This window comes from Convolutriloba macropyga, chromosome 6 (assembly GCF_964194025.1).
Source record: "Convolutriloba macropyga chromosome 6, txConMacr16.3, whole genome shotgun sequence".
NCBI classification, from domain to species: domain Eukaryota; kingdom Metazoa; phylum Xenacoelomorpha; order Acoela; family Convolutidae; genus Convolutriloba; species Convolutriloba macropyga.
The window spans coordinates 14,509,367-14,528,290 of record NC_134473.1 but is presented as its reverse complement, the minus strand read 5'-3'; the positions used below and the strand labels follow the sequence as shown (position 1 = coordinate 14,528,290).

At 36.3% G+C, this 18,924-nt stretch overlaps 1 protein-coding gene across 1 annotated transcript in view; it reads left to right on the top strand.

Annotated features, from left to right (window-relative positions):
• The window catches only part of LOC142340812 (uncharacterized), a 123,718-nt gene that overhangs the window by 70,749 nt on the left and 34,045 nt on the right, over window positions 1-18,924 (top strand). The window contains exons 8-13 of the mRNA XM_075391540.1: window positions 1,631-1,885; window positions 2,330-2,528; window positions 6,216-6,337; window positions 7,206-7,276; window positions 16,987-17,195; window positions 17,492-17,657. Of these exons, the coding sequence (XP_075247655.1) occupies window positions 1,631-1,885; window positions 2,330-2,528; window positions 6,216-6,337; window positions 7,206-7,276; window positions 16,987-17,195; window positions 17,492-17,657 (1,022 nt within the window). The remainder of the gene's footprint in view (window positions 1-1,630; window positions 1,886-2,329; window positions 2,529-6,215; window positions 6,338-7,205; window positions 7,277-16,986; window positions 17,196-17,491; window positions 17,658-18,924) is intronic.

Here is an 18,924-nt window from a genome sequence, read left to right as displayed (position 1 = left end):
GATATTGAGCAGACCAGCTAGACTTCACTGGCCAGACCAAACTAATCTTGCTAATAACATGAGATTAAATATTCAGGCGACTTAGATTTCGAGAAGTTAATTAGTTTGCACTGGAGTTTGTGCTAGTCTGGCATACATTTATTAAGTAAAAAAACTGAACAATCTTGTGCTGTGTATTGTGGAGTGAAATCTAGTTCTTATTTGCTAAAAGAAAACAAAAAAGAAACTTGCTTTGCAAAGTAATGGACTTGACAAAAAGACTAAGAACGAAGTACAGAGGTTATTGTACGCAGTAAATCTAATTTGATTTCAGCAGAAGAAAGGAATGATGATAATTGTGTCTTCCTTATGAGTAACGGTGCATTGAGAAGAACTCATTGAGGTTTTCAGGAACGAATTAATGAGTTATTTAGTCGACAAAAAGTAGACTGCAAAATAAAAGGAAAAATATTAAATTGCGCTTTTGAGAAATTGTTTGTCATTTTCAATTTTGGATTTCTCCAATTAAAAGAAAAGTGTTTGCTTGCAAAATAATTAATACTATCGGGAAACATAGAAAACAAATTGAAAAGGATATATGTTTTCGTTACGAACTTTATGGACGAAAAAGCAAAGCTAACTGTATGTGAAAATAGATTCACTAATTTTCCGCGTTCGGTTGGAGAAACAATTTAATTAGATTGTCAAATTCTGGTGCTTTCATTGTGTATTTCTGCTAGGTTACAGGATTATTGTAAAAAATCTAGGCGCCATGACAAAAATGGGTAAAACAATAAGGCTGGTGAAGAACATGCATGAAGAGTTTAATTAAAAAAAAGAAATTGAACTTTTGTTTGTTTCTTAATTTGATAGTACAGGTAGTACAAAAATTGGTAGGCAGTTTGTGAGAGCATCCATTGGAGCATAATTCAGGAGCGAGTTTGGTTTGCAGATGAAATCCGGTATAAACTTTAAGAAATAATGCAAATAATTGTCGGATTTCTTATATTCAAATTCTGCCAGTCAATCAATTGTATATTTTTTGGCCATTAGAAGGCTTCTAACAGCCAAAAAACAAAATTTTACATGACTTAAATTAATTTTCGCCAGAGAGGGCAGACTCTTCGTCAGACCAACATTGGTAGGCCGTGGGCCAAACTATTCACCAGTCCGAACAGACTCCTGCGCAGACCATTTGTCAGACCCATTTAAATCTGTGGAAACATCCAATAAAAATTATAATTTGGTTTTTTATCTTAATTGTGAAATTAATTTGTGAAGTAGTCTGATTTTCTAGAAATGGGCAACTGTTGCCAATTATCGGCTGTTATTTGTTATTTTCAAAAACGCTCAATGCAGCAGATTTTACATTTTACAGAGGACCGGCTTTTTTTTGGCTGGACCTCCGGGTTTTGGATATGGGTATTGCCGAGACCGATCACATTCAGGTTTGGGTTTTGTCCAGACCGAACAAATCGGTCCAGACAGAAAAATTGGTATTGGCAGATCAAACAGACCAAAAATCTTATGTTGCGGTCAGACAGAAGGCGGGACTTGAGCCCATTGAGCGTAGGGTCACACTGGACACCCATGTCCGAGACCCAAGACGGTATGGCTAATACCTAATGTCATTTTCGTTTTTTTCTTTTAGCTGCCAGTAAACATTTACGCCATTGGAATGACAACGGGAGCCAATCGCGCTGAATTGATAAAGGCGGCCTCTAAGCCTGAGTACGTCCGCATGTACAGCTCAGTGTCTCAATTCCAAAGCGACGCTGAGATCTTGTTTGACACGTGCCAAATAAATGCTGAGGTCAAAATTGTATTTGACGATGTGATGACATTGGAAAAAATTGACCAAGGAGGAAATGTCCAGGAAGAAATTAAGAAACAGATAAAGTTCCAGGTATGTCAATATTGCCACAATTTTAACAATTTTTATACAAGTCATTCGATCATTGTGAAACTACAACGTCGTCAGTCCAGTCTCTACACTGGTGGATTCTAAGACCGAAACGAACATACAAGGGGGAGAGGAGGGGGAGGGGACGGGTATTTATGTTAGTTCAGAAATTAGTTGATGAACGCGCGCTTTTGATCGCTACAAGTATTATTTGAACTTTTTCGATCCGAGCTCTTCCCTCCTTCCACTCTTCCACCCCCACCCACCAATTACCTTAAATGTATCATAATGGGGGTGTGCGACGTGCAGGAGGCTATAAAGGGAAATACCCCTTGTTTGCGATGGTCTAAAATGGCATAAAGTGCCTTCATCAACTTATATCTGCACAAACATTAAACATTGGGTTGAAATAATTAGTCCCATTATATATAGTTATTTGCTCTTTAGGCAATAAAACCTGGTGAGACGAGAAGTTTCCAGATGAACTACTTCAACGACACAGTTGTAAATTTGAGAGTGAGCAGCACAAAGATGGACATAACAGTGTATGCTTCTTTCTCTCAGATGTACCCGAGTGAAGTTGATCACGACTTCAAGAAGACTATCAAAAAGGGGGACTCTAAACCTCTACTCTTCAAAAATCCAGGTACACTTTTGAGCCCATTCAATCATGGGACACACCAAATTAAAGCCCTTATAAAATATTCATAAGTGAACACAAATGCTTCAATTTTGTTATAGTTTTTCTTGGAAAAAATATCCGCGCTTGGAAACGCTTACTTTAGTCAATGTAAAAACTTTGCCACAAAATTTTGCACTAATTGTCTATCTCTATTTTGATGCATATAATGTTTCAGGTCTGCTGTGTTCGAGAGTGATATATTCTGAACCAGGGTCAATTCTGTTTGGCCAGTATGCTCTACCATAGGTTCTATTCGCTCTGGGCATAACCCACATATCGATCTTTGCGGTCTCTGCTGTTTTTTTTCAAAAATTTATAACTATATCTCATTTGTTCGAGCGTTATTAGCGAAAAAGAACAAATAATTCAGCAAAGTCGATTAACGCCAATATAAATAAAAAAACAGATTATAATGCAAAAAGTATTACTTTTTTATGTTTTTAATTATTTTTTATCAAGTTTTCTGCCCTAGAATTGTCAACTCTTAATCCAATTTTCACTGCAATAAGCCAAACGACTTAGGATCTGAAAGAAGACAGGTTGAGATAATTGGTGATAATATATATTTATTTCATCTCAATCAAGCCAATTTTGTTTCAAAAATAATTATCGTGTGATTTTTTGCAATCATTTTTTTTCAGATTCAATTAATTCAAATTAAATATCATCGAATCAATATCCTTATTTTTATTGACAATGTTGTTAAATTGTCATCCAGCTAAGTTAAAAAAAGTAATTCACGGACTTTGAAGAAAGTCAGGCTCTAATTTTGTCTTTTTTTGCAGCGAATCAGCAAATGTGCTGTAAAATTTTATAGGCTGCTGCCCAATTTTGGATATGATTATATAGATTTTTTTGGTCAATTTGTCTCTTCATAATTCTTTTTTTATTAAAAATTCGATCAGTTTTGTCATTTGTCATTTGAAAATCTACAGGAGAGCCTGTTGCTCCGCCTCTTTCACTTCTGTTTTGTTAATGCCTATTTAACTCAGGCGAATTAACAGCAAAAACGTTGTTTGAAAGTCGTTTTTAAAGAGAAGAAGGCTGTTGATTTTGTTCGATTTTATAAAATTCAGAAACTGGTTATTTATTCACTTAAACATTTGAGTGCAGCAATGTCGAGTATTTTCGTCTTCAACTGTTATATTTATTTTCCACAGATACCAAAACCAATGACATCAAATGATTTGACTATCATACGGAACAAATACATCCAAAAGGTACTTATAACGCTCAAAAATTTTAGTTTTTACAACTAATATTCTTTTTTCAAAAATTTAGTTGTGCGCGCTATTGGATAGATGTGAGAGTAAAAATTAAAGAAAATTGGATAGCTGTGAGAGTAAAGACTGGATAGCTGTGAGAGTAAAGAAATGCAGGAGGGCTTTGAAATCGGAAATATCTGTTGTTAATACCTATGACGTTTTTTTGAGCATCACCGTCTGTATTATACATTGTATTTCTCCTTGTTTTCCAAACACTCCTTGCTGCCGCCGGGTTGAAACTTCTTAGTGGTCTGACAAGGATCACATATGATGTCATACAAACCATGACGTCTTTTCTAGTACGATCCTTGTGTGACGTCAAATAAATCATACAGAACCCTTGGTTGAAATAAAAGAAATGATAACTAAAAGTTACTAGGCTCGTAGTTTGCAAGCATTTAAAAACCCATAGTTGGCTAATTGAACAAATGGTTGAACAAGTAATTGAACCCATGGTCACATTATTATTCGGCCAATGTCCAAATGATTGAGCATTTCCAAACTCAATTTTGTCAGGCGTTTTCATGGCCCATCTTTTAGAATAAGAGGTACCGAATTACCCTTGCCGACGCATACAGTATCTTATCTAATCGCCGAAATGAGAAACCCTAATTGGTTGTTTTTTTTCGGAAAGGTCTCCTGATGCTAATTGTTGATTAAGAAGACAATTAGTGGTTTTAAGCATTGTTAACAAAAACAATTAATTCTTAGATTTAGTGTCAAGTAGTTACTAATAAATCTGTCGCAACAAAGTATCAGCAAATTTTAAGATACCTAAAAGCTGAAAATGGTTTCGTTCGCAGAAAATGCAAATTTTATTAACGTTATGAAAATTAACAAAAATTCAATAGATTGAAAAAAGCGTATTGTGATTAAATGCAGAAAAGTTAATCACAATAGTAATTGCAAGAAAGAAGACAATTAGAATATCAGCAACTCAATTCACTCCTCTTGACATAAAGAGTCAAAACGGCAAGCCATGCTTTTTTTCACGGTTTTATACGCGTCGATTGTTCCGAGGCAATTGATCTTAAGTCAGAAAAGGTGACAAAGTTTTCTGACTTGTCCACAGAAGCTACGAAAGTAAAATTGTCGCCGTGAACTAAAGATTTATAATTGTTTGCGCTTGGATTTAATTGAATCAGTCTGAATGCCTAACCATTGATTTAAAGGTTAATTGATTTTTGAATGAGTTTGTTTGCTGTACTTTGTTTACAAAGGCTTCAAACTTTGAAATGTATGCTAAAAGGCGAGAAAGCGATCTTTGTTTGGAAGATCTAAAGGTTTGATTGTAATCATAATGAAGAATAATAACCCAGACTTTTTTTTTAACAGTGGCTCCTGTGAAACTGTTTGAGAATTGATTGTCGATTAAAGCATCTCTGACTAGTTTGTAATTTTTGATAATAGTCGCAAAGCCATAGTTGAGGCTATTGTGGGCCTTCTCTTGGTTTTTTCAGTTCTTTATTTCATCGTCAAGATTTTTGTTACAACCATATGACGTCACAATCATTTCAATTCTGCTTTATGTTCAATCGTTCATGGAATTGCAACTGAATTGCGTGCGTGACGTCATTTTTCACTCTTATTGGAGACATTTTTCGTTCATAAGTGTGATTAAGTTTTTGATTACACGTGATCCACCTCACTCTCAAAATGACTTCTTCAATCCCGATTTTGACTTTTCTTGACATTAGTTCAAAGAGATAAGGTCAAGAGGTATTTGAGGGCAGCTATTAGAAGCAACATTAAGTCAAAGAGATTCTTCATCAAAACAAAACTTCTTAGCTTTAAATAAAAAGAAGATTCTTATTTGGGTGTGTTCCTATTACTATCTTTTTGAAACTATTGCCTCTATTTTGTGGCAATCTGCGTCTTCTTAAATATTCTTGCGTTTGCTTAGCATTAGAGGAACTTCTGATCAGGCTGAGACCATTTTGTTGCAAAAAAGACATACTCGGCAAATTGCTGTTTAACACATGCATTTTAAGCACATGTATTAAGATCAGGAAAGTAAGCGAGCGCGAAAAAGTGCGAGACGCTCACAATTTTGTTATATGGGTCGCTAGTTTATGCATTTTACAGCGTGCAAAAACTAGCGCCAAGTTTAATTGACTCAAATTCTTTTTTTCTCTTTGCCGACTCTAATCTAGTCCTTTGATTTTGCGGGACTAGTCGCAAATTTTCACAGTGCTAGTGCCGCTAGAATTTGCTGTCAGAACTAGCGACGAAGGCACGGCAATTTGCTCGGTGATTTTCGCATTGTTGCTGATTTCGCCAATTTTGCTAAAATACAAAAAAAACCAACAGGATGACACGCTTAAAACTACTTTTAAGCTTATTTTTTTAGATTTCTGTGGTTAAATTAGTTGATGTATTGTTTCAGACCAGCGCAAATTGTCAACGGGAGAGCCAAATAAGATAGGTATAGCCTTGAAACCAGAAGGTAACCCCACTTGTGGGTCAGGATGCAAGGAGGACATCAGTACAGAGATCATTGTCAAACAGGTAAATAAGTTAGCACCCGGGCAGAGGTTTTACGGAGAAACAGATTAAATTTTCCCTTAGAAAATTTTTTTGGCAGCCAAGAACCGCATCTTTGGGCGTTGAATGCGGCGATTGCTGTGAAAGTGGTCAATATTTGTATGAAACACTGTAAAAATAGTGGTAGAAAATTGTATAAACATGCATTGAACGATTTGTGATATTTAGCTGTCATTTTTTAAAACTTTTAATTGCAATTCTAAGCGGTAAAAAGCAAAATTTTCTCTTTCATTGCATTCACCGCAAAAAACCTCCAACGCAGTCACCGCAATTATGACATTCTCAGTATTTTTTAAATTGTTGACCTCTCGACGCAGGCTTTGTTTTCTAACGCAAAAGGGCTCAAGATCATATCTCGTTCGCAGTATAATCAAGAAAAGAGTCTCTCAAGAAAAGAGTCAAGAAAAGAGCAGTTTTGGTCTACAGATTATTTTTATTATTGAGCAAAAGAAAAAGAACGAATGAAACGAGCAAGAAGATAATTTTTTTGTCAGTTTTGTGTCCTTTTTTTATTATATTACATATCGTGACGCATCAAATCAACCTGGCAGCATCGTGTTTTTGTAATCCAGCGAGTGTTACCAGACTCAAAGTTTCACAAAATTATCCAAAAGTTAATATCTTTCTCAACTAAAAGCATTTCAGAATTGTGATTTTTACCTGGATCCTATCTGCGAATGCTGCAATTCACTCAATATAATACTCAAATATACTGTCCTTTTTTCCATAGTACAATCCGGAGCATTATTACAATTGAAGCCGATCATGCTGACCTCTAACAACTTTTGGATATTCTTTTGGTAGAAAAATTTTCTTTTCCACAACTTTTTAGGACGTGAAGAAGCTATGGACGGCTTACAAAGACGAGTTCAAAGCCATGGAGAAAGTCATAGAAGAATCAAAGTAAGAGCGCGTTAATTCAATAAAATAATTTTGAATATTAAAGACTAATTTTAATGCGGACGGACCAAAACTCCCATACGTTACTCTGGCCTAATGCTAAGCCAAAGTCAGTACTGAAGAACTCTGGTTGCAAATTTTTCAGTTAGAATTTAGAAATTCGATCACGTCACATTCCAAGAGTACATCGAGATCAGCACTGATACACAATTTTGATCAGGTCGCTTTGCAAAACTTGATACTGATCAGCTTTAATTCAGAAGTCTGATCAGGTCACCTTGCATTCGTTCACCGAGATCGGCATTGATTCAGTTACTTTGCTAGAGTTCACTCAGCTCATCACTGAATTCTGGACACGTCGCTTTGCAAAATTTCACCGCGATCACCTCTGATTCGGCATTCCGATCAATTCACCTTGCAAACGTTCACCGAGATCAGCGCAGATTCAGAATACTTATCAGGTCATTTTGCCAGAGTCAACCTAAAACAGCAGTCATTCAGAATTTTGATCGGGCCACTTTGCAAGAGCTCAACGAGACCAGCTCTGATTCGGAGATTTGATCAAGTTAATTTGTAAAAATTGATCATGATCAGCTCTGAATCAGATATCTGATCAGGGCACCTTGCAGGAGTTCAACGAGATAAGAACTGATTCAGAATTTTGGTCAGATCATTTTGCAGGAACCAACTGAGATCAGCACTCATTCAGAATTTTCTTCAGGTCACTTTGCAAAAAATGACCGACATCAGCGCTCTTTCAGTTTGAATCAACCCACCTTGCACAAATTCAACAAAATCACCGCTGATTCAGTGTTCTGATCAGTTCACTTTGCAAGAGTATGTCAAAAACGGCACAGATTCAGAACTTCGATCAAACCATTTCGCAGGAGTTCACCGATATGAGCATTGAATCAAAATTTTGATTAGATCACTATGCAGAAGCATATCGAGATCAGCTCTGATTCAGAGTATTAATCTAGTCAAGTGTTCACCGAGCACAGCATTTTTTAAGTATTTGTATGAAATCAATTTATCACGATCTCAACGAGATTAGCGCTCCTTCTGAAATTTGATGAGATCTCTCTCCAAAATTTTACCGACATCAACTTCGTTTCAGAATTTTGATTGCCTCACTCTGCAAGAGCTTACGTAGACCTGCTCTGATTCAGAATTTTGATCCAGTTTTTCTGCAAATTTGAACTAAATTAGCTCAAGAAGAACTCTGCAAGATTTCATCGAGAATAGCAATGATTCTACGTTCTGATCTAAAAACCACGAGTTCACCGATAGGAGAATTGAATCAAAATTTTGATTAGATCACTATGCAGAAGCATATCGAGATCAGCTCTGATTCAGAGTATTGATCTAGTCAAGTGTTCACCGAGCACAGCATTTTTTAAGTATTTGTATGAAATCACTTTATCACAATCTCAACGAGATTAGCGCTCCTTCTGAAATTTGATGCGATCTCTCTTCAAAATTTTACCGACATCAACTTCGTTTCAGAATTTTGATTGCCTCACTCTGCAAGAGCTTACGTAGACCTGCTCTGATTCAGAATTTTGATCCAGTTTTTCTGCAAATTTGAACTAAATTAGCTCAAGAAGAACTTTGCAAGATTTCATCGAGAATAGCAATGATTCTACGTTCTGGTCTAAAAACCACGAGTTCACCGATATGAGCATTGAATCAAAATTTTGATTAGATCACTAAGCAGAAGCATATCGAGATCAGCTCTGATTCAGAGTATTGATCTAGTCAAGTGTTCACCGAGCACAGCATTTTTTAAGTATTTGTATGAAATCACTTTATCACAATCTCAACGAGATTAGCGCTCCTTTTGAAATTTGATGCGATCTCTCTCCAAAATTTTACCAAAATCAACTTCGTTTCAGAATTTTGATTGCCTCACTCTGCAAGAGTTTACGTAGACCTGCTCTGATTCAGAATTTTGATCCAGTTTTTCTGCAAATTTGAACAGGATCAGCTCAAGAAGGACTTTGCAAGAGTTCATCGAGAATGGCACTGATTCTACGTTCTGATCTAAATACCACGCAGAAAGAGACCTAGACCAGCTCTTAATCAGATATCAGATTAGTTTAGTTTGCAAGTGTTCATCGAGATCAACTCAAACTCAGAAATCTGATCAGGTAGCTTTGCAAGAATTCTTCGACCGCTTCAGAATTTTAAGCAGCACTGATTCAGTACTCTGATCAAGCCATTTTACATGAGTTCACCGAGCTGGACACGGTTTTAAAAGTTTGATTAAGTTGCCTTGCAGGAGCTCAACAAGTTCAAACCAGAATTGGATTTCTGATCAAGTCTTTTTCAGCATGGATTAATAATTTGGATCAAATTATCAAATTGGTATTCAAGAGCTCACCGAGATCAGCACTCAATAAAAACATTGGTTAGCTAATTTTGCAAGAGTTCACTGAGATCAGCAATGATTCAGAATGTTGATCAAATTACATTCCAAAAGCTTACCGAGAAAAATTCTGATTCAGAAGTCATGAAAAAGATGACTTTGGAGTCAAATCTCCAAACAAGTCATTTTGGTAGGGCTCACCAAGATTAGCTCTAATTCAGACCTCCGACTTGGTCACTGAGCTAAAAGTCCATTGGATTAGCTGTGATTGAGATACTGGTTCAGCTCACATTGCAAGCGCTCACCAAGATAAGCTCAGATTCGGAATTCTCATCACGTCAATTTGCAACAGCTCACCGAGATCTGCATAAATTCAGAGTTCGGATCAGCTAACGTCAACATCACCAATAATTCAGTAATTTTATTAGGTCATTATGCAAGACGTCGCCGCGATAAGCCGTGATTCAGAATTCTTATCAGTTCAGTTTGAAACAGTTTATCGAGATCTTCATTAACTCACAATTTTGATCAGTTGACATCACCGAGATCAGCACTGATTCAAAACTCTGATTAAACACCTTTGCCAGAGTTCAACGCAATCAATTTGATGCAAAATTAGGATCAATTTTTTGCAAGAGTTAGCCCAGCTCAGCACGTATTCAAATTACTGATCTAGCCACTTTACAAGATTTCAGTAAATTCAGTGCTGCTTCAGAATATTGACCAGGTCATTTTGCAAGACGTCACCAAGACCAGCTATGATTCAGAATGACCAAGACCAGCTATGACCAGCTATGTATATTACGTCACTTTGCAAGACGTCGTTGAGATAAGTTTTGATTCAGAATTCTTATCAGGTAATTTTGAAACAGTTTATCGGGATCTGGCTTAACTCAGAATTTTGATCAGTTGACATCACCGCGATCTCCTCTGATTCGGAATTCTGATCAATTCACCTTGCAAACGTTCACCGAGATCAGCGCAGATTCAGAATACTTATCAGGTCATTTTGCCAGAGTCAACCTAAAACAGCAGTCATTCAGAATTTTGATTGCCTCACTCTGCAAGAGCTTACGTAGACCTGCTCTGATTCAGAATTTTGATCCAGTTTTTCTGCAAATTTGAACTAAATTAGCTCAAGAAGAACTTTGCAAGATTTCATCGAGAATAGCAATGATTCTACGTTCTGATCTAAAAACCACGAGTTCACCGATATGAGCATTGAATCAAAACTTTGATTAGATCACTATGCAGAAGCATATCGAGATCAGCTCTGATTCAGAGTATTAATCTAGTCAAGTGTTCACCGAGCACAGCATTTTTTAAGTATTTGTATAAAATCACTTTATCACGATCTCAACGAGATTAGCGCTCCTTCTGAAATTTGATGAGATCTCTCTCCAAAATTTTACCGACATCAACTTTGTTTCAGAATTTCGATTGCCTCACTCTGCAAGAGTTTACGTAGACCTGCTCTGATTCAAAATTTTGATCCAGTTTTTCTGCAAATTCGAACTAAATTAGCTCAAGAAGAACTTTGCAAGATTTCATCGAGAATAGCACTGATTCTACGTTCTGATCTAAATACCACGAAGAAAGAGACCTAGATCAGCTCTTAATCAGATATCAGATTAGTTTAGTTTGCAAGTGTTCATCGAGATCAACTCAAACTCAGAAATCTGATCAGGTAGCTTTGCAAGAATTCTTCGACCGCTTCAGAATTTTAAGCAGCCATGATTCAGTACTCTAATCAAGTCATTTTACAGGAGTTCACCGAGCTGGGCATGGTTTCAAAAATTTGATTAAGTAGCCTTGCAGGACCTCAACAAGTTCATACCAGATTTGGTTTTCTGATCAAGTCATTTTGCAAGAGTTCACCAAGATCAGCATGAATTAAGAATTTGGATCAAATTATCAAATTGCTTTACAAGAACTCACCGAGATCAGCAATAAAAAAAATGGGTTAGCTCATTCTGCAAGAGTTCACTGAGATCAGCAATGATTCAGAATGTTGATCAAATTACATTCTAAAAGCTTACCGAGAATAATTCTGATTCAGAAGTCATGAAAAAGATGACTTTGGAGTCAAATCTCCAAACAAGTCATTTTGGTAGGGCTCACAGAGACTAGCTCCAATTCAGACCTCCGACTTGGTCACTGTGCTAAAAGTCAATTGGATTAGCTGTGATTGAGATACTGGGTCAGCTCACATTGCAAGCGCTCACCAAGATAAGCTCAGATTCGGAATTCTCATCACGTCAATTTGCAACAGCTCACCGAGATCTGCATAAATTCAGAGTTCGGATCAGCTAACGTCAATATCACCAATAGTTCAGAAATTTTATCAGGTCATTTCGCAAGACGTCGCCGAGATAAGCCGTGATTCAGAATTCTTATCAGGTTACTTTGAAACAGTTTATCGAGATCTTCATTAACTCAGAATTTTGATCAGTTGACATCACCGAGATCAGCACTGATTGAAAACTCTGATTAAACACCTTTGCCAGAGTTCAACGCAATCAGTTTGATGCAAAATTAGGATCATTTTTGCAAGAGTTAGCTCAGCTCAGCACGTATTCAAATTTCTGATATAGCCACTTTGCAAGATTTCAGTAAAATCAGTGCTGCTTCAGAATATTGACCAGGTCATTTTGGAAGGCGTCACCAAGACCAGCTATGATTTAGAAATTTTATTAGATAACATTGCAACTGTTTCCCGATATCTGCATTATTTCAAATTTTTGATCAAGTTACTTTGATCAAGTTCTACATGATCACCTCTAATTAAGAAGTTTGATACATTCACTTTTCAAAAGTTCAACAATTTGATTTCTGATTGAGATTCCTGATCAAAGCACATTGCAATAGTTTTTCACCGCAAGTTCACTCAGCTCATCACTGAATTCTGGCCACGTCGCTTTGCAAAATTTCACCGCGATCACCTCTGATTCGGCATTCTGATCAATTCACCTTGCAAACGTTCACCGAGATCAGCGCAGATTCAGAATACTCATCAGGTCATTTTGCCAGAGTCAACCTAAAACAGCAGTCATTCAGAATTTTGATCGGGCCACTTTGCAAGAGCTCAACGAGACCAGCTCTGATTCGGAGATTTGATCAAGTTAATTTGTAAAAATTGATCATGATCAGCTCTGAATCAGATATCTGATCAATTCACCTTGCAAGCGTTCACCAAGATCAGCACAGATTCAGAATAATTATCAGGTCATTTTGCCAGAGCCAACCTTAAACAGCAGTCATTCAGAATTTTGATCGGGCCACTTTGCAAGAGCTCAACGAGACCAGCTCTTATTCGGAGATTTGATCAAGTTATTTTGTAAAAATTGATTGTGATCAGCTGTGAATCAGATATCTTGTCAGGGTTTTTTGCAGGAGTCCAACGAGATTTGAAGTGGTTCAGAATTTTGGTCAGATCAATTTGCTGGAACCAATTGAGATCAGCAATGATTCAGAATTTTCTTCAGGCCACTTTGCAAAAAATGACCGACATCAGCGCTCTTTCAGTTTGGTTCACCCCACTTTGCATCATGTAGTTTTCCATGATCACCTCTGATTAACAATTTTGATCCGTTTACTTTTCAAAAGTTCAACGAGTTGAACTCTGATTGAGATTCCTGATCAAGGCACTTTGCAATAGTTGAAGAATATCAATTCTGATTCAGATCTCCCTTCAAATCGTTTTGGTAGAGCTCTCAAGATTAGCTCTCAATTAGAAATTTGAGTAGGACTTATCGAGATGTGCATTAAATCGGAATTCAGATCAGTTCACATTGCAAGAGTTCACCGATATCAGCCCCTGATTCAGTAATTGGATCAAATAACTTTGCTACGTTTCACCGAGAATAGATCTGATTCAGGAATATGATCTGATAGTTTTGTAACAGTTCACCGATTTTAACTTGTTTCAGATGTAACCAGTTAGCAAGGGATCTGTAAGATCAGTGCTGATTCAGAATATTGACCTTGTCATTTTGCAAGACGCCATCGAGATCAGCTGTGATTCAGAATTTTTATCAGGTCAGTTTGCAACAGTTTGCGAGATCTGCATTATTTCAGAGTTATGGTCAGGTCACTTTAAACAAGTTTTCCAATGATCACCTCTGATTCAGAATTTTGATCCCTTCACTTTTCAAAAGTTCACCGAGATTAGGATTGTCTGGGCAGTTTGCAATAGCTGGAGAAGATCATATTTTATTCAGATCTCACTGCAAGTCATTTTGGTAGAGCTCTCAAAGATTAGCTCTAAGTTGCAATTTCGAGTTGGACTTTTTTGCAAAATCTCAACAAAATCAGCTTGGAATCAGATATCGGTCATTTCAAAAAAAGCTCATCAAAAACAAATCAGATTCAGAATTCTCATTCTGCATGAGACCAGCTTTGTTTTAGAATTTTGATCTAATCATTTTTGCAAGATCTCACCGAGATCAGCTGTGATTGAAACTTTGATCAGGTCACTTTGCAAGTTGGCCAAGATCTGCATTAGCTCAGAATCCTGATCGGAGTTCTCCATGGTCAGCTCCAATTGATTCGTTCACTTTGTAAGAGTTTAAAGCCATCGGCAACTGTTTAGAAAGTTGATCAAGTCAAATTGCAATACTCTATCTAAATCAACAGTGATTCAGGATTTGGATCGGCTCAATTTGCAACAGTTTACAAAGATCCGTTTTGACCCAGAGTTGTCAGCAGGTCTCTTTGCAAGACCTCTCCGAGTTCACTTTTTATTCAGAACTATGATCAATTCAGAACTTCTGATCAGTTCAGATCTTCTCCGCGATCTCCATTGAATGAAAAAATTGATTAAGTTACTTTTGATGAGTTCAACAAGATCAGCACTAAGTTTTCCGCGATCTCCGTTGAGTAAAAAAATTGATTAAGTTACTTTTGATGAGTTCAACAAGATCAGCACTAAGTTTTCCCCGATCTCTTTTGAATAAAAAAATTGATTAAGTTACTTTTGATGAGTTCAACAAGATCAACACTAAATTTTCCGCAATCTCTGTTGAATAAAAAAATTGATTAAGTTACTTTTGATGAGTTCAACAAGATCAACACTAAGTTTTCCGCAATCTCTGTTGAATAAAAAAAATTGATTAAATTACTTTTGATGAGTTCAACAAGATCAACACTAAGTTTTCCGCAATCTCTGTTGAATAAAAAAATTGATTAAGTTACTTTTGATGAGTTCAACAAGATCAGCACTGAGTTTTCCGCGATCTCCGTTGAATAAAAAAATTGATTAAGTTACTTTTGATGAGTTCAACAAGATCAGCTCTAAGTTTTCCGCAATCTCCGTTGAATAAAAAATTGATTAATTTACTTTTGATGAGTTCAACAAGATTAGCACGAAGTTTTCCGCGATCTCCGTTGAATAAAAAAATTGATTAAATTACTTTTGATGAGTTCAACAAGATCAACACTAAGTTTTCCGCAATCTCTGTTGAATAAAAAAATTGATTAAGTTACTTTTGATGAGTTCAACAAGATCAGCACTAAGTTTTCCGCGATCTCCGTTGAATAAAAAATTGATTAAGTTAAGTTTGATGAGTTCAACAAGATCAGCTCTAAGTTTTCCGCGATCTCCGTTGAATAAAAAACTGATTAATTTACTTTTGATGAGTTCAACAAGATCAGCACGAAGTTTTCCCCGATCTCCGTTGAATAAAAAAATTGATTAAGTTACTTTTGATGAGTTCAACAAGATCAGCACTAAAATTTCCGCGATCTCCGTTGAATAAAAAAAATTGATTAAGTTACTTTTGATGAGTTCAACAAGATCAGCACTAAGTTTTCCGCGATCTCCGTTGAATAAAAAAATTGATTAAGTTACTTTTGATGAGTTCAACAAGATCAGCACTAAGTTTTCCGCGATCTCCGTTGAATAAAAAAATTGATTAAGTTACTTTGATGAGTTCAACAAGATCAGCACTAAGTTTTCCCCGATCTCTTTTGAATAAAAAAATTGATTAAGTTACTTTTGATGAGTTCAACAAGATCAACACTAAGTTTTCCGCAATCTCTGTTGAATAAAAAAATTGATTAAGTTACTTTTGATGAGTTCAACAAGATCAGCACTAAGTTTTCCGCGATATCCGTTGAACAAAAAAATTGATTGAGTTACTTTTGATGAGTTCAACAAGATCAGCACTAAGTTTTCCGCGATCTCCGTTGAGTAAAAAAATTGATTAAGTTACTTTTGATGAGTTCAACAAGATCAGCACTGCTTCAGAAAAGTGATCAGATAATTTTGCAGCAGTTAACGAGATCAGGTCTGAGTCAGAAATCTGATCAGGTTGTTTTGCAAGGGTTCACCAAGATCAGCATCAGCACTGATTCAGAATTCTAATCAATCCAATATGAATGACGTCACTGAGACCAGCATTGATTTAGAATTTATATCAATTTGCTTTTCTAAAGATTACCTAAATCATTTTGATTCAGAAATCTGATCAAGTCAATTTGCGCAAGTTTGCCGAGATCAGCCGTTGAATGCTATAAGCTTTGATTCTGATCTTGTCACTTTGCAGAAATTCGCCGAGATTAGCTCACTTTTTGAATTCTCATGAGCACACTTTGCAAGATTTCATCAAGATCAGCAATGAGCAGATATCTGATTGGGTCACTTTGCAAGCGCTCACCGAGGTCACCTCAGGTTCAAAGGTTTGATCAGGTTGCTTTGCAACAGCTTACGAAGATTAACACTAACACAGAATTCAGATCAGTTCACAATGCAAGAGTTCACCGATATCAGCCCCTGATTCAGTAATGTGATCAAGTAATTTTGCTAGGTTTCACCGAGAATAGATGTGATTCAGGATTCTGATCTGATAATTTTGTAATAGTTCACCGATTTCAACTTGTTTCAGAATTCCGATGCGGTCACTTTGCACTATTTCACTGATATCAGCCCCTGATTCAGAAATCTGATCAAGTTACTTTGCTAGAGTTCGTCGAGATTAGATCTGATTCAGTTTTCTGATCTGATGATTTTGCAACAGTTCACCGAGATCAGCGTTGCCTCAGAATTTTGAACAGGTCACTTTTCAAAAAATGACCAAGATTGGCTCTGAATCAGACTTCTGATCAGATCTCTTTGCAAGAGTTCGCCGAGATCAGTACTGATTCAGACTTCGAATCGGGTTGCTTTGCAAAAGATCACCGATATCAGCTTTTATTCAGAATTGTGATGACGTGATATTGCAAGATTTTGCAGAGACTTGTAGGTATAAAATTAAAGTCCTATGGCCACTTATTCCATGTGCAAAAACCTCCAATGAACGATTATTCGTCATTAGTTTCTGTACGATTTTAAACTTTGATGCTCTAGCAACGCATTGGATGCTGACTCAAGGAATGAGAGTAAAAGTGAAGACAAACAGCTGAAGTACTCTCTAATAGTGACAATTGTGCTGATGATTTTGGCTGCTAGTCTGATCCTGTTTACAGTCATTCCCATCTTTGTGGGGTCAGTTGTTCTCCAGAACAAGTTCAACGTGCCGGTCGTCACTATGACTAAAGTCGTTGCGACAGATGCAGGTAGCTATACTGATTGTGAAAAATTGCTTTTCCCCAAAATCATTCCGGTCCCTTCTGATCGAAAAGGTTGAATCATTTTGATCAAAAATTCATTGAATATGCAGATAAAAATGGTTTATTCTGATATTAATATTGGTCAAAAATCAGCATTTTGTCGATTTTTTGTCAAATTTTGTGTCGGTCTCTCTCTCATGTTTTGTGTTTATTTACAGTAAGAAAATAGTCAGTTATTGACCATTTTCAGGAATAACTTTATCATTTCTCATGTATGTTTAAATCGGAACATTTCATTTCAGCCCGTCGTATCACAACTGATGTCAATTTAATGACTTATAGAGCCAGATCACTGGCAGCCGATTTGAGAAAACAGCCGCTGACGAAGAATCAGTTCTGGAGACAAGATAAAAGAGGCACTGACTTCGAAGGCTCAGCAATTGATCGAAATGTCGAGCTTTCAGCCGAGTAAGTTCATATTATTATGACAATAGAATAAGCAAATATGGTTTCACCAAATTAAAAAAAATGACATAAGTCGTTTTTATATATAAAAGTAAATGAAAATATAATAACAAAAAACAAGCCCAAATTGATTTGTTTTTATATAACGAATATAGTCATTGGATACTCTTTTCCTAGTTATTTTTTGAAGCATGTAAATTAGTAACCGAAAAAGCTGGCAACTCAAAATAATCAATATAAACCTCAGAAGTACTTCTATTTAAGCAAGGAGGGTCGATGAGGTGCGAAAGCAGATAACGTTCCGATCCTTATTATTATTATTATTATTATTTGCTGATATGTTTCTCAACTAGAAAACAGGTGGTTAAATTTCAGAAGCAACAGATGCAAAAGAAATTCTTAACAACTTTTTTGACAAAGACATTGAACAAGGCAAAGTATGAAATGGTCCAAATAACTGTATACGACCCGTGAGACATTGTTAAGCAAACAGTTCTCAGCAGATTTCTACTAGAGCATAGACTCAATTTAAATAAAAATGATCATAAGCTGGAGCTTTGAACGATAGTTCAGTTTAAAAGCGCATAATAAGACTGGCGCAATGAGGAGCAATGGGCTCAGTCTAATGCACAGGATTCTTACTCATTTCAAAGGTTGTGGAGGTCGCAACCCTCATCGGTCTCAAAATTTATCCCCCCATACTCTAACTATGATGACGTTGACATTGAATCTGCACAAGGGGATAGCAGTAGCACCATCAGCAAACAAAGCGTAAGAACAGAAACGAGCCAATCTTTGCGTGTTTTTTGCTCCATATTTCAATCCTTTATTTTTTTCTTAAAAATGCAAAGAAATCAATGAAAATCACGATACTGTTAAGAAGAAGAGCATGAGACACTATCAAAAAAATCTTGACTCTGTTCATGTTTTTCTGTCCAAATTACATTTCTTTAAATGTGTTTGAAGCAGCTTAAAGGAAATTGAAACACAAGCAAATTTGTGAGAAAATAAACGGTACCTACAAACGACTCATCAATTTAAAATTTGAACTTCAATAAAACCTAAGCAACCTGTAAAAATAGACTGGGAAATTTTTTTTAAAAAAAACATTTTTTTGTCCTCTCTCTGGTTGTCCTCTGCCTATTGTTTTCAGTTTGACATTATAAAGGAATAGTGACAGTTGCTTTGAAGAAATTGGACATTTTTAGCTGACTAGGGCTAGCAGCATCCCTTTTTTCATTATTCGGAAAATTTTTCTATTGCTCAAACA